The following is a 14,753-nucleotide window of genomic DNA, read 5'->3' as shown; positions in this document are numbered from 1 at the left end:
TAGGGCATATATTACAGAAACAATTACAATCAATGATAATTGAAATGAAACTGCCATTTTTCATTGATGAGAAAGGCAAATGCCCCAATCTAATGTGCCATAACCTTGCATTAGAAGTTGCATTATTACAAAGTGGAAAGGAAACTGAAACTGGAAAAAAAGTTGAACTTGAATTACTAGAAACTTCCTTAGATAACATATAAATTTGTTGCTAACATGTAAACTAGTCTTATTAAGACTGGGTTGAAGCAAGTAGAGACCCTCTCTTGATTCACCAAAAGCTTGAGGCTTCCTCATTAAAGGGTCTTGCAACAGACATGAATTAGTGCTGAAAAGAAGATGACATTGAAATTGATAATAGAATCTGTGGACAAACATGAGATTATACTTTTAAGATGGGACATATAAAACATTTTGTAAGATAACATCAGAGAATACAACAACAGTTCCTACATGAGTGACCATAATAGTATGAGAATTAGGAAGATTAATACTCACAAGGAATTCAAGAAGGGATAATAAAGTGAAAAAGTGTGAATTAAAAAACATGTGTTTTGATGCACCTGAATCAATGATCCAGGTACTGGAGTTAAAAACAGAAAAACACGAACCAAGATACTTGAAAATAGTACCAGCCACTGCATTTGCATTAATTTCAGATCTTGCACTTGCAGTTGTTGTGTCATCCAGTTTTATTTGTTGCTTGACCATATGAATGAGATGATTGAACTTATCCTTGTTGTTAAGATCAATATAGTTATTAGTCTTGCCTTCATTTTCCTCCATGGTCACAACTCCATTACCCCTGAATGGTCCCTGATAATTCCTGTTATTTGTGAACTGAAAATCTTCTGGGAACCCTATTAGCCTGTCACAGTCATCCATCACGTGACCAGTCCTGCCACAATGTGCAGGGTTGTACTTATCCCTTTTTACTTTGAATTTCTGGGGCCGTTTATGAATTTTCTTAGTGTTGTTGGTTTTGGACATGTGTTCCCAATCCTTTGTGTAGGTCTATCAAACATTTGAGCCTATTTTCCTTTGTACTGATTGAGATTACCAACCATGAATGAAGATGAATCAAAGGGAATGTGTGGACTCATATAAGTTTCCCTTTGGTTTTCATCATGCAATATTAGTGAATATGCAACATTTATGTCAGGCAAGGGGCTCATCATCAATTTGTTTCCCCGGGCTTGTGCATATGTATCATTGAGTCCCATGAGAAACTGCATAAGTCTTTCACCTTCCAAAGATTTTTCCAGTTTTTGTTTTCCCTCACAAACACACACACAAGTGAATTTGATGGAATTCATAGATTCCAACTCATCCCATAACCTCTTAAGTTTTTTGAAGTAACCAACAATATTATTAGTACCTTGAATTAACTTGCTCAGTTCCTTTTGCAGATGGAAGAGTTTGGCACCATTTGATTGCCCAAATCTATGCTCCAGGCTTACCCAAAGCTCCTTAGCAATCCTTGAATAGATGACACTGTCAGCAATCTCTTTGGAAAGAGAATTTAGGAGCCAAGTTGTAACCATGTCATTACATCTGCTCCAAGGTTGTAGATCTGCTGAACCTTCAGCTGGAGTAGAGTGTGCACCAGTTATGAATCCTAGTGTCACGACCCAAACTCGCTTAGTCGTGCCGGCACCTACCATTTCCCACTTGGGTAGGCGAACCCTTCCCTTAACCAACATGTAATCTATCAATGCGGAAGAAAAATGTAATAATAATAAATCTCAATATGAATTAAAAGAGAATAAGTGTGGAATACATCTTCTACCCAAGGCATCTGGTCTAAGTCAGCACAAGAGCTACTGATAAACACATAGGTCTAAATATGTAACAAGAACTATCTAAATGTTGCCATACCAGGCTCATAACATCAAAAGGAATATTGTCTGGATACAGATTACAAGTATACGAAGAATGGAAACTCAGGCTGCAGATCCGACAGTAGCTCACCTTAAATCTCCAACAACACTGTCTCGAGAAGCAGTCTCGAGGATCAGAAATAGAACCTGTAACAGACTCTACACTCAAAAGAAGAGTGCATCAAGAGTAGCATCAGTACAAACAACAAGTACTGAGTAAGCATCATAGGCCGACTAAGATTAGTTCATGCATCTAAGCATAAAATCAACAAGATAAGCATATAGACACATAATACCCAAATCAAGGTCACAAAATATCCAATATTCGAAACCTAAGATGAAACTTTAGGCAGAGTCACTACTCCGCAATCTGACCCAGTCCATAATTCAATCTATGCCACCACAATGATACGACCATATCAAAGACGTGAAGAGCCATATGATGATGCAGAATAAAATGCTATGTTGTGCAATGCAATGTACTGGCCAAATATCTCAAACATGTACACACATGTTAAAGGTATTATTTGCTCAATAGTCATGACCCCTGGGGGACTCGCGAAGTCCATGTACCCCTCGCTCCGAACTATACCTCAGATCAGTAGTCCACTCATTCCAGAGCAGACCTCGGATCACGAGTTCACAAATAGGCCACATGTTCACCTTCTGTAAAATGTACCTTATATATATATATATGTATAGGCCACATCCTCACCCCTGTCAGATGTTCTTATATACATATATTGTATACAAGATGAGTATTCAAAATATGGTTCAAGTCTAGAACCCCAATATGAAACACCAACTCAAAAGTAAGCATAATAAATCAATGAAATCAAATGCCAATGAAAGTACGAGTCACAATGCCATAAGCCATATCAGGACTCAGATAAATCATCTCAACCATGGAATGAATCATACAAACTATTTACTTCCAAATATAACAGGTACACCTCATAACTAAGTCTTGTATCACCAAACTGCTCTATTTACTCATGTATCATCATCAGTACCAAGTCATAATTCGATATCAATATACATATGAAATTAGAATGTATGCCATGCATGTATCATCATAATTATACAACACGTTTCACGCCTAATCTCATTATCCTTCCTTTCTCCGATGATAAATGACACCACAAGAGAGAAATGAGTGCAACATGTATCACAATAGAGCAATTAAGGCAATAAGACTATTCACAATAATAGGGAAACAAGCCACAATCAACCAACCTAATAGAATACCATCCCAAATCACCACAGTATGAATACAAATAGACCATCACAATGCGTAAATAACGGCAACAAGCCCACACAGTCAGAAGTCATACCAACCTAGGTAATATCCGACCAGACATCATGTTCGAAGACCTAATCATGCTTTTCCCCCCCTCATATCTATATAATATATACATTTCGCTAATCAAAGTCTAACTAAAGTAAGCCGTAACCTATCTCGATCGCAAAACAGGAGCCATAAACTACTCCACACGCGCCTTCTATTTTCGAAGCTCCTCAGCATGATGGTAGTCTAGTAAATAACATCGCAAGTAAGTAAATGACCACGACAACCAACTAATCAAACGAGAAATCAATTCGGGAAAGGTTACTCAAAATACCCCTAACGAGTCACGAGGGCAAAACGAGAAATTAAGGGTGAAATTACCTTACCCATAGTCCCAACAATCATAATCCTTAAATTTTTGGGTTTCTAATCACATTAGACCCTTCAATTTCATCAATTAGTCAAAACTCCCATATTTGGGTGAAACCCTAAGTCTCTAATTAGATGCTTGGACTATCAAGCAATTCAATCCTAGAGTGTGCTAATCTACACTTCTAGATGATATAAACAGTAAGTTAATCAACAATAATCAATTTATACTAAGGGTTTCATGACTAGGAGCCTAGGTCTCATCACCCACCACTGTAGGACCTTAAACCACCATGAAACTCAAAGAAGAAAGGTAAAATAGCAAGATAATGGGTTGGAACTTACCCCCAAAGATGATACCACCAAGTTTCTTCAATATTCGCCTCCCCAAGCTCCTAGAATTAGGTTCTAGAAGTGTTTGGACTAATGGTTCGAATTTAGGAATATAAAATGAGTTTCTAGTCCCGTCGATCCTCTACAGCAGTCACTATGGCGATCCTGTCGTAGCAGTCAAGCCTTCCGCTATAGCGAAAATCATTAAAAGGCCATCCCTCGCCGTAGCCTCCAGGACTGCGCCATAGCAATCCCGCTATGGCGGTCAGACCATCAGCCATGGTGGAGTCAAAGAAGTCCATACCACCCCTATAGCGGTCAAAACCCCGCCATAGCGGTCCCTCTACAGTGGCACCAAGTTCGCATGGCGGTCACACTAGAACCAGCAAAAATCTATTTTTTTGCAAGTCTATCCCGATATCCCGACATCAATCGATCCCCCCCCCCCCCCCCCCGTACACACAAACTAGATATGCACACACATATAAAAAAGCGCTACCCTCCGGACCTCACGGAATTGACGGAAATCCAAAAAAAATCCGTTTATCCAAAAGTCAACTTTAGTTCTAACGCTTTCACTTAAAGATTCTAAATCCTTGTTTTTTTCATTAAAAACGCTTTGTAATCTCAAGAATTGGTCAACAGGGGAAAAATGGTCAAAAGGCACATAACGACCTAAGTTGTCGTTACACCTAGTTTATTCTTTGTTGACAAAACAATGAGGATTGATCTTTTCCAATCCTGGTAACCTCTACCATCAAAGAGATTATTCACCAGAGCCATTATGAGAGAATCAGAGGAATGAAGACGATAAGGATGGTTAGAATCAATGGTTGAAACATTTCCAGCTCTTTCTGTAGTGTTTGCAGGTGCGTCAGTAACATTAGTTACTTCGGCCATTGTTCTGAGATGAAGAAAACAATTAATTGAAAAGTAGAATAGAGAAGGATAGTGATTACTGCTCTGATACCATGTAGAAATACTCAAGAGCAGTTTTGAAAAATTTTCTCTGTGTATATTTTTGTACAAGGACTGTGTAATTTATACAAGTCCATGAATAATGAATTAAAAAATAAATTATGAATCCTATACAATTTGTATACTCCCTATTTGTTGTAGCTATAACAAATTAACTGAAGCATATTCCTATTCTGTGACATCTGTCTAGTTATTACATCTGGATCAACCAATTCGTTTCTTATGCTTGTGTTGGGCTAATAAGTCGCCCAAATTTCTTTCTTCATTTGATCTGGACGGACTGGCCCATTTTTCTTCTTTAGACCAAATAAGAGACTTCGATTTGTCCGAAGTTTTTGTTGAGTTTCAACTGCTCTTTCCCTTTCTCTTTCCTCAATATGTTCATGCATATAATCACACATATCTACAAATATCTTTAAGGTTATGTAGTTAGTTGTGAGCTAGCTCTAATATTCCACCACGATAGCAAAGAGTTTTGCCTCGAATCCAACTGATTTCTCTTTTTCTTCGAATTCAAATGATTTCTCCTCTTCCTTTAAGAATTTTTTATTGTTTAGTTAAGACTTGATTGAGGGATCAATTAACTCCAAAACATAAAGTAATACGACTATTCACATATGTAGATGTCATGGTACTATAAAAAAGGAATGTCAACATTGGCACGTCCGTGAGCACTGGTGTTTAATTCTACTTTTGTACTTTGGATTTATTTGTATCAAAATTATTTGTAGGAACTCTTGCTATAAGTGTTACAAAGTACAATCGACCTTGAAAAACAGTACATGTATGTCGAATCACAGGCTAGCCTTATTATTCATTAACAGATTACCTAAGATTCTGAAAAGGAAAATAAATTAATCAGAGAGTAGCAAACTGCAGATCCTCCTCTTATCCGGACGCATAAAGCCTGTTGATGGTTGGAACAAGTTTTAGAGCCACTTTTTTTCTAGTAGCCAGTCCAAAAATCTCAGACAAATCAACATCTTGATCTGCTACTCCAGGAGGCAATTTCCAATCAAAGTGATACAACAAACGAGCCAATGAAAGCTCAATAGTCGCTAATCCAAGAGCGTAACCTGGACAACCTCTTCTCCCTCCTCCAAATGGCAAGAACCTGAAATCTTGTCCCCTAAAATCGATATCATTCTCCATAAACCTCTCGGGATTGTAGTCCAACGGACTCTTCCATGACTTTGGATCCCTTCCAATGGCGTACGTGTTGATTAGGATCCTAGTTTTTGCTGGTATTTCGTAGTCATTAAGAATGCATTTCTCCATGGATTCTCGAGGTACAAGAAGAGGGACAGGGGGGTGCAATCGCATTGTCTCCTTTATTACTGCTTTCATGTAGTGAAGGCGTTGAAGATCAGATTCTTCTACCTTTCCTCTATTAGCTGTAATTTGCCTTACTTCATCTTGTGCCCTTTCCAAAACACTTGGATGCCTAGCTAATTCTGTCATTGTCCATTCCAGTGTAGCTGCTGACGTATCTGTTCCAGCAACAAACATGTCCTATAGAGACAAGTATAAATGTGTTAGTAGTAGAAAAGTCATGCGCTCCAAAATGCTCTATGAAGTTCAAACATTTCTTTTTCTATATGTAGAGCACTAATTATTGATTAAAGCATGTAGGTAGGGAGGCTTATAAAGGTGGTACACATTGAATTTTTTGATAAATATAAGAATTTTAAATTCATAATTGCTAAATTACAATGAGTACAATCTAAGAATTTAATGGTGAACTCATAAAGTTTATAACGTTAATCTGTCGCTATGATACCAAATCCAACATGGTTGCCTCCAAAATTATGATGTCAAATTGTGAGAAGCATTTCGATAAACCAATGAGAAGTTGGACTTTAGCAACCTATAGATTGCGTTTAAGTTTCAACTGTTGAATGATTTTCAACTATACAGCAATTTCCTGCCTAAATATTAGTAGATTCTTTTTCCTATTTGGTAATGCTTCTGTTCCGGTTTTTATTAAAAAATATAGACTTTTGAAACTTAAGACCTAAAACAAATCATAATTGGCTATAAGTCATCTCATTACCTGTGAAATTACAAGTTTAAAGTTTAATTATTTTTAGATATAAAAAAATATTGTTCATTTTGGGAAGAAGGAAAAAGAAATTGTCACGATGATTCTTGCGCTCCTTCGACAAACCTTGAACAGCTCAAGTATATAGATATATTTTAGAATCCAATAGCCAAGTAAATCTTACCATCATTTAGTGTTTGGACCTGTTAACACATCATCTTCCTCGTCTTTTAGAATAGACGTAATACATAAACAGGCCCTCAAACTTGGTCTCTGCTGGCAAGTATATCCTCCAATTTTGGTGTGCACAAGTAGACACATCAATTTATATAAAGTTGAACATGTAAACACAGATGCTGACGTGACACATAAATTTTGGAGGTTTCTAGACGATCATTTTGTAAGTTGGAGTGTTCAACTGATAAAAAGGAGACAAATTGAGGTGTCTACTTGTGCACATCCAAAATTGGAGGGCATACTTGCCAGCTGAAGCCAAATTTGAGAGCTGAATTACGTATTATGCCTTTAGAATATATTACTAACTTTGTCAGAAGACTTAACTGTTAATTGACCCATATTTACCCAGTGCCATTAATTCCCATGATTCGTTCCTCCCGCTTTTCCTTCCTTTTAAATTGTCACCCTTACATTTTAGGAGTCAATGGTATCAAACAATAAAGATATTTAAACACTTGTTTAATATTATGAGACAGTATTTATTTATTTTGATTTTGGACTATTTCATGTGATTTCATTCCTCCAAACACTAACTTCAGATTTCAGATGTATCCAATCTTATTCAAAACTACAAGTGTATCCAATCTTATTTGGTCAAGTCAACTATTGAAAAGTGAAAAACAACAAAAACACTGATATCAGTGAAGTATTTGTCGTTTCAACACAGGATAATTAGCTTACTACAAAATGATGGCAGTCTTATTTAAATGGTTAGCAAGTATAGTTTGAGAGTTAAGTAGTGTTATGCCCACCCGGAAAAAAATGAATAGCCATGTAAATAATTTTACACCATAGATAGCATAATTTAATCGAAAAAAGCTCAAATATGCCATCGACCTATTAGAAATGCCTCATTTATGTCACTTATCAATAGTTTGGCTCATTTATGCCATCACCCGTTACCAAAATGACTCATCCATGGCATTTTTCATTAACCCTGATTTTATAATACCTGATATGACACGTAGCCTCCAATTAGATGTCTACATCGTTTAATTAAACCAGCCCAATTTTAAATCCCAAATTAATAAAAAATCCGACCCATACACCTGCCTAACCCACAACCATAATCTAGTTGGAGGCCATGTGTCATATCTGGTATTTGTAAAACCGGTGTTAATGAAAAATACCATGAATGAGTCATTTTGGTAACGGCGATGGCATAAATGAGCCAAACTATGTATGAGTGGCATAAATGAGCCATTTCCAATAGTTCGATGGCATATATGAGCCAAACTATTGACGAGTGACATAAATGAGCTAAACTATTGACGTGTGACATAAATGACCCATTTCCGATAGTTCGATGGCATATCTGAGCCTTTTCCGTAATTTACTACTCCCTCCACTCAATTTCGAGTTTCGAGAGTCAAATGAATTTCTTTTAAATATTTTAAATTGTTACTTATTGTAACTTATAGTAACTTTTACATAATTTCATATATATAAGTTTTATTTCAAGAGACTTAAATATTCTATGCTTGAATTCAAGGTCAAAAAAAATTCAGTCTCGAAATCCGAACTATGACTCATAAATTGAGACAAAGGGAATATGTCGTAAAAGGTGGCTTGCCTTATTTTTAAGGTAATTAGTTCCACTTGTTACAAATATTTATATACTATAATTTAATATGTTATAGATAGTTATTTTTAATTATCTTTTAAATAACTTAATCTAAATAAATAGGCACTTTTTGCTTCTAAAGTATATCCAAATTAAGTGAATAAAGTTAACCAGATATTTAAAATGTGTTTTCTCACCATTTTGACAGGAGGCAAATTATTCCTTATACTGCTTTTGAAGTTTTGAAATATCTAAATTTTAATTTGAACATATATTTACTTTTGTTCGATATAGTTTGTAAAAGTAACTCTCTACTGATCATATTATGTGGTGCTTTTAATTTGGGCATATAAAAAATTTACTCACTCCTAGAATATAAGAATATTTTAATAATTTACCCTTGAATAAGGTATCTATTTAATACGAGTTTTTTCGTTATGTAAAACACTTATCTAGGTAGATTTGAAAAGAAACAATATTTTCTTGATATCTGAAAGTACACCACTTATTTTGAACTAAAATAAAAAAGTAAAAACACCGCTTAATATGAATAGGGGAGAGTAATAAAAAAAAGTGGAAAGATAAATGAATGAATTAATGTTTTTATCCTTCTTCTCTGTCACTCTTTGTCTTTGTATTGCTATTTGTTTGGACAGAAATAATAGAGTAGGGAATTAAATGCTTCTTCTTTCTCTATTTGACAAACACAAGAGATAGGAAAAGGGAAATTTTCTTTTTCTTTCCTTAACTTTTTTTAACTGCAAAACAAAAAGAGTAAGGAAATTCTTTCCAGCTGGACCTTTTCTTCCCTTATTTTCTTCCATAATGTCATTTTTTAATCTCTGAAACCAAACTACGACTATAGAAATCTGTCTCCTTTTTATTTGTTCTTATTGCGCATTATGTACGATTAAAATAAGCTTAAGCTATATACGCTGGTAGTACAATTATTTCAACACTATTATTGCAATTCAAGTATTAACTGTTTGTATTTAGTCAGTTTATTTTGAAAAATGCTTTTCAAAAAAGTATTTTTGACAAAAAAACAGATTATGTTTGGCTAATTGATTAAGAAAACACTTTTGAGCAGCAATTAGTGTTTGACTAAGCTTTAAAAAAGTGCTTCTAAGTGTATTTTTTTCAAAAGTGCTCTTGGGTAAAAACTATTTTTTTTAACTACTGAAAAATTGATTCTACTACTCACTAAAAACACTTATTTTCTTCCAAAAAACTTGGCTAAGCACCTCACTTTTTTAAAATAAGCATTTTTGGAAAAAAATTAATTTGGCCGAACAGCCTAAAAGTCTCCTTACAACTCAACTAATAATAACATTGAGCAAGCTAGATTGATTGAAAAGGCAAGCTCAACCTAAATTCTACCCCCTAACCGCCTAGCTACCTACTCGTGTCAGTAGGTTGATCGGAGGTCGAGACTCTGGTCCGGCGGAAAAAAGAAGTCACTCATATTAAGTTATACTTGAATTACTCAAGAGAAAGATCTATCTATTAATCAGCCTAGACTGTCCTTTTCGGATAAAATATGTAAGTCAATTTTAGTTGCTAGTGTAAGAAACATATATACTATCGGTGCACATCCGTCATCGGAGTAATAGATATTATGATTATTATATTGTTTTGTAAGAACTTGAAAATTTCTTTAAATCATTGTTTTGAATGAACTTGAATATTAGACATAAAATGAAATTGTAGGATTTATTAAAGTTACTTGGAATAGCAGTGCTTAGTTATTTGGTGAAGGCAGGATGTGGTCATCTGATGAGTTTGCAACCCAATGTTAAAATTAACTAATCCGTACCAAATCATTACTGTAAAAGTTATACTCCATCCATCCGTTTTAATTTACTTGACACTTTTCCAAACTCGAGATTCAAACTATTTTCATTTTTTACCATAATCTTTTCTTATGCTTTATAAATATTTGAATTTTCAAACATTGTGACTTATAATATTTTTTATATAGTTTTTAAATATATAAATTTTATTTTTAAAAATTTAAAGATTATATATTTAAATTCACGATCAAAATTAAAAGATTTAACTCTCAAAATCGGAACTATGACACATAAATTGCAGCAGATGAACTAATCAAATTGAACATAAATAAAGTCAAAGAGGAATACGTAAATACCAGAATAAGAGCTTTAAGGTTGTCGTCAGTAATAGGCACTTCAAGATCATCTCTTTTCTGGACTCTAAGCAATACGTCAACAAAGTCTTCCTTTCCTAAAACATCACCATTTTCATCTCTCTTTTTCACATGCTCTTTTATTACCTCATCACACACTTCCCTCAAATCCTTGAAATTATTCATTAATCTCTTCTTCATCCCACTCAATGAGTTAACCCATTCCCACTTTGGAAAAAAATCACCTACACAAAACCCTGCTAATAGAGCTTGTGTCTCCGTTAATACGCTCACTAAATCCTTCTCTTTCTTCTCTTTCAAATTATGATCAATAAATCTCTTCCCAAATGCCACCCTGCACAAAATATCGTTCGCGACCACGAAGAAAACCTGTTGGTTTTGAACAATGAAATTAGGAAAATAACAGAGAGAAATACTTAGAGAAAAATAATGAAATACAGTCAAAGAGAAAAATTCTTTTATTTACTCCGCTTTTTTGAGCTCTGCATTTATAGGAAACTTGCAGAGTTGTATTAACCGAAAACAGTAAGAAGTTGATAAATCTAGCCTAGAATATCTCTACAACAGATCATATCTTAAACTAACTGATTACTAAAAATTAGGGATAGCTAGCTAATAAATATTTCTCCTGTCTCAATTTATGTGCCACAATTATAATTTTGAGATCAATTTCTAAACTTTGACCATGAATTCAAACATACAGAAGCTTTAAGATTTTCGAAATAAAATTTATATATTTGAAAACTACGTCATGAGTACTATTAAATCACAATATTTAACGACATATGAAGAAATTCCGGTAAAAAAAATAAAATTGGTTGACTCTCGAAATTCCAACTGTGTCATATAAATTGAAACAAAGAGAATATTAACTAGGATGTATTCAAAAAATTAATGCAGTAAAACAAAGTCACTACAATAGGTTCTAAAGCATAATTAAAAAAAAAAAAAAAAACCTGACTCATATCGAGTTCACAATTGGAGTGTTCCGAGATAACTCGTAGCATGCGGTTAATTTCCTCATTCCTTACGAACTGGAACGAGTTAACTCGTTTCGAACTCAGCAACTCGGTTACGCAGATTTTTCTAGCTTGGCGCCAGTAAGGGCCATAAGGCGAAAAGGTGACATCAGAGCAGCCAAAGGAGAGGTATTGAGCTGCAATGATTTGTGGGCGGCTCGCGAAAACATGGTCATGGGTTTTTAGAACAAGTTCAGCGAGTTGAGGTGACGAGATGATCACTGTAGGGACTTGACCGAGTTGAAGGTGTATGATTGGGCCGAGTTTTTGAGCTAGTTGAGTCAAGGTGTGATGTGGCATGTCAGTTAAGAGATGGAGGTGACCGATTATAGGGAGCGAAGGTGGAGATGGTGATAGAGTTGATAATGGTGGGCGACGATGACGTTGGATCATGGTGTAAAAGAGAAAGGTGGCAATGATGAAAGATACAAGTGCTAGTAGAATTTGTTGTTCCATTTTTTTTTATTTTTTTTTTTGAAATTGTGTTTTGAGAAGTGAGGAAGATTTTTGGGTTATAGTGTTAATAAGGCATGTATCGGTTGATAAATATGGGGAGTGATGTAAGACTTTGGGGTTTTGCACGTAACATTTGGGTAGTTGGGGAGAAGGCTGAAGTGTACTTGGACCATTACTTTAATTTGTATTGCACCACCCCAAGCAGTTGCTTAGATCAAGAGAGCATCGGCCATTGAAATTTTGACTTTGGCAGTCAGAGAAATGGAGGGAAAGGTTAAGTACTCATTTTTTCTTTTGGTCGTTCCTCCTTCTGTCCCAAAAAAATTATTCTACTTTCCTTATTAGTTTATCTCAAAAAAATTAACATCTTTTTATATTTAAAAATAATTTAATTTTATGAGATGATTTACAGCCACACAAATATCTAAAATTTATTTTGGATCACACATTTCAAAATTTTTCATTTATTTCTTAAATTTCGTACCAAACCAAATTAGGACAATCTTTTTGGGGCAGAGAAAGTATTAAAGTACTTTCACTACTATTATTTTATTTTATTATATTCTTACTATTAATAAGGAAGAGTTAAGATCTACCTCGAGGGTTGTTTTGTAATTGCGACAAAATAAAATGATTCTAGTGATTATAAATGAATTTATTTACTGTAACTTGGTTGAAAGAATTTGTCCTCTTTGACGATTATACTCCTTTGCTTGTGTCAAAGAATAAAGGTGTTGAGGGTTTAATTCAACCGGTTAATTGTTTTAAAAAATTATTACCATACAAATTTTTCAATTATATTAATTTATATAATTAAAATTAGAAATTTTTTTGAAACTGTCCCAATCATCTAGGTTTCTCTCCAATATCGGTACTGTTCTGTTAATTGTTGATATTTTATATACGTACGTCATGTAAGAGTGATCTATAGAAATTAGAGCACGATACCATACATATATACTTGTGTAGGACTTGACCAAAAATTCTCTAGATATTTTATTGTTTAAAAGGTGATGAATCAAAGGAATACGAAAGACAGTCACGATGCAGATTCATCTCATTATTATATTGTACAGTAATGTAAAACAAATTACGTAAGACAAGAAATCAAACGCATCCTAGTAGAAGAATATTAATCATGATGAAACTCAGGGACTAAGTATGCAAAGATCAAGTATCCAATAAGAGAATATCCAATACATTGTGCCTTGCTATTTAAGATCAAATATACTTTGTAGTTTTCTACTCAAGATGATAGAACTAATATTGTTTGAATAGGAGTGGCATAATTATAAGTCTTGGGAGTTGGGTCCTCAGATGTTAATTACCTGTTGACTTGTAGCCATTTCTATCACCCCAGCTCAACGCAAAACTGTAACTCCTTGTTGTTTTAAAATTTAATATACAAAATATATTTTATACATATAAATTTATAAGGTGTAGTTCGGTTTTGTTTTGATTCATTTTTATAAAATTAAGAATCTATTCTACTTTTCTGTGCAGTTATGAATTTATATATAAATCGATGATTTTATAAAGAAAAATATAGTTGTCAGTACGAGTCGATTCAATCGGTTTTGTTATAGCCCGTATTTCATACGTTCGGATGTTGTGAGACAATGGTGAGAAATTAAGGACAAGACTATGTTCTAAAAATAATTTTAATGTATGAGTTATTAGGAATATTATTTATGAACATTGGTGTCGTGGAAATGTTGAAAAAGGGTTAAGGGTAAAAAGGAAAATTTGCAAAGTGGCATTATGGGAATAATGCGGAAGGCAAGGGCAAAATGGCAATTTCACAAAGTCCAAGAAAATCTTTGAAAGGTCAAAGTTTGCATAAGAAGGAATTGGTCTTCTTTATTAAATTTCAAGAAAAGGAAGGAGAATTCTAGAGAAATGAAGAAAAGGGGGCTAAGTGTAAATTACAAAATATATGGACCAAAGCTTGCATGGCAAGACTCAAGTATTCATCTTTAATTTTTTGAAAAATTCAAGGAAAAGAGAAGAAAATCTAGAAAGATGAGGAGGAGGACATGTGTTCATATTTTTATTTAGAGGGCTTAAGTATATATATATAAGTGAGTGGTGGAACAAAATAAGACATTTCTTTTGAGTCATGAAGAAAGAAAAAAAAAAAGAAGAGAAAGAGGAGCTAGGTTCGGCCAAGCTTGAAGAAAAGGAGAACCTTGAAAAAAAAAATTCAAAAATTATTTTCCTACTAATTGGAAGGTCCCTAGCAAAGTGAAGTACTCGTTGGAGCAAGAAAATCGCTCAATTGTATGCAATTCGTAATCCCAAGCCAAGTGGAAGGTTGAAGAACAAGTGGAAAAGGTACGGCTTAAATCCCTTCTCTTATGTGTTGCGGATGATGGTATATATTGTAGCATGAAGAAATGAATGAAGTACATAAAAATATAT

The 14,753-nt window shown here is 34.3% G+C and overlaps 1 protein-coding gene across 1 annotated transcript; it reads right to left on the bottom strand.

The window, feature by feature from the left end:
- Positions 1–5,523: 5,523 nt before the first annotated feature.
- LOC132056909 (tryptamine 5-hydroxylase-like) lies at positions 5,524–12,594 on the bottom strand. Its single transcript, XM_059449309.1, has 3 exons — positions 11,814–12,594; positions 10,840–11,226; positions 5,524–6,360 (listed from the first exon to the last, which is right to left on the bottom strand). The coding sequence occupies exons 1-3, from the start codon at positions 12,330–12,332 to the stop codon at positions 5,737–5,739; spliced, it is 1,530 nt and encodes a 509-aa protein (XP_059305292.1). The 5' UTR covers positions 12,333–12,594; the 3' UTR covers positions 5,524–5,736.
- Positions 12,595–14,753: the final 2,159 nt, after the last annotated feature.

This window comes from Lycium ferocissimum, chromosome 5, assembly GCF_029784015.1.
Source record: "Lycium ferocissimum isolate CSIRO_LF1 chromosome 5, AGI_CSIRO_Lferr_CH_V1, whole genome shotgun sequence".
Taxonomy (NCBI): Eukaryota; Viridiplantae; Streptophyta; class Magnoliopsida; order Solanales; family Solanaceae; genus Lycium; species Lycium ferocissimum.
Note: the sequence above shows the minus strand (reverse complement) of the source record. Positions and strands in the feature narration are given on the sequence as shown.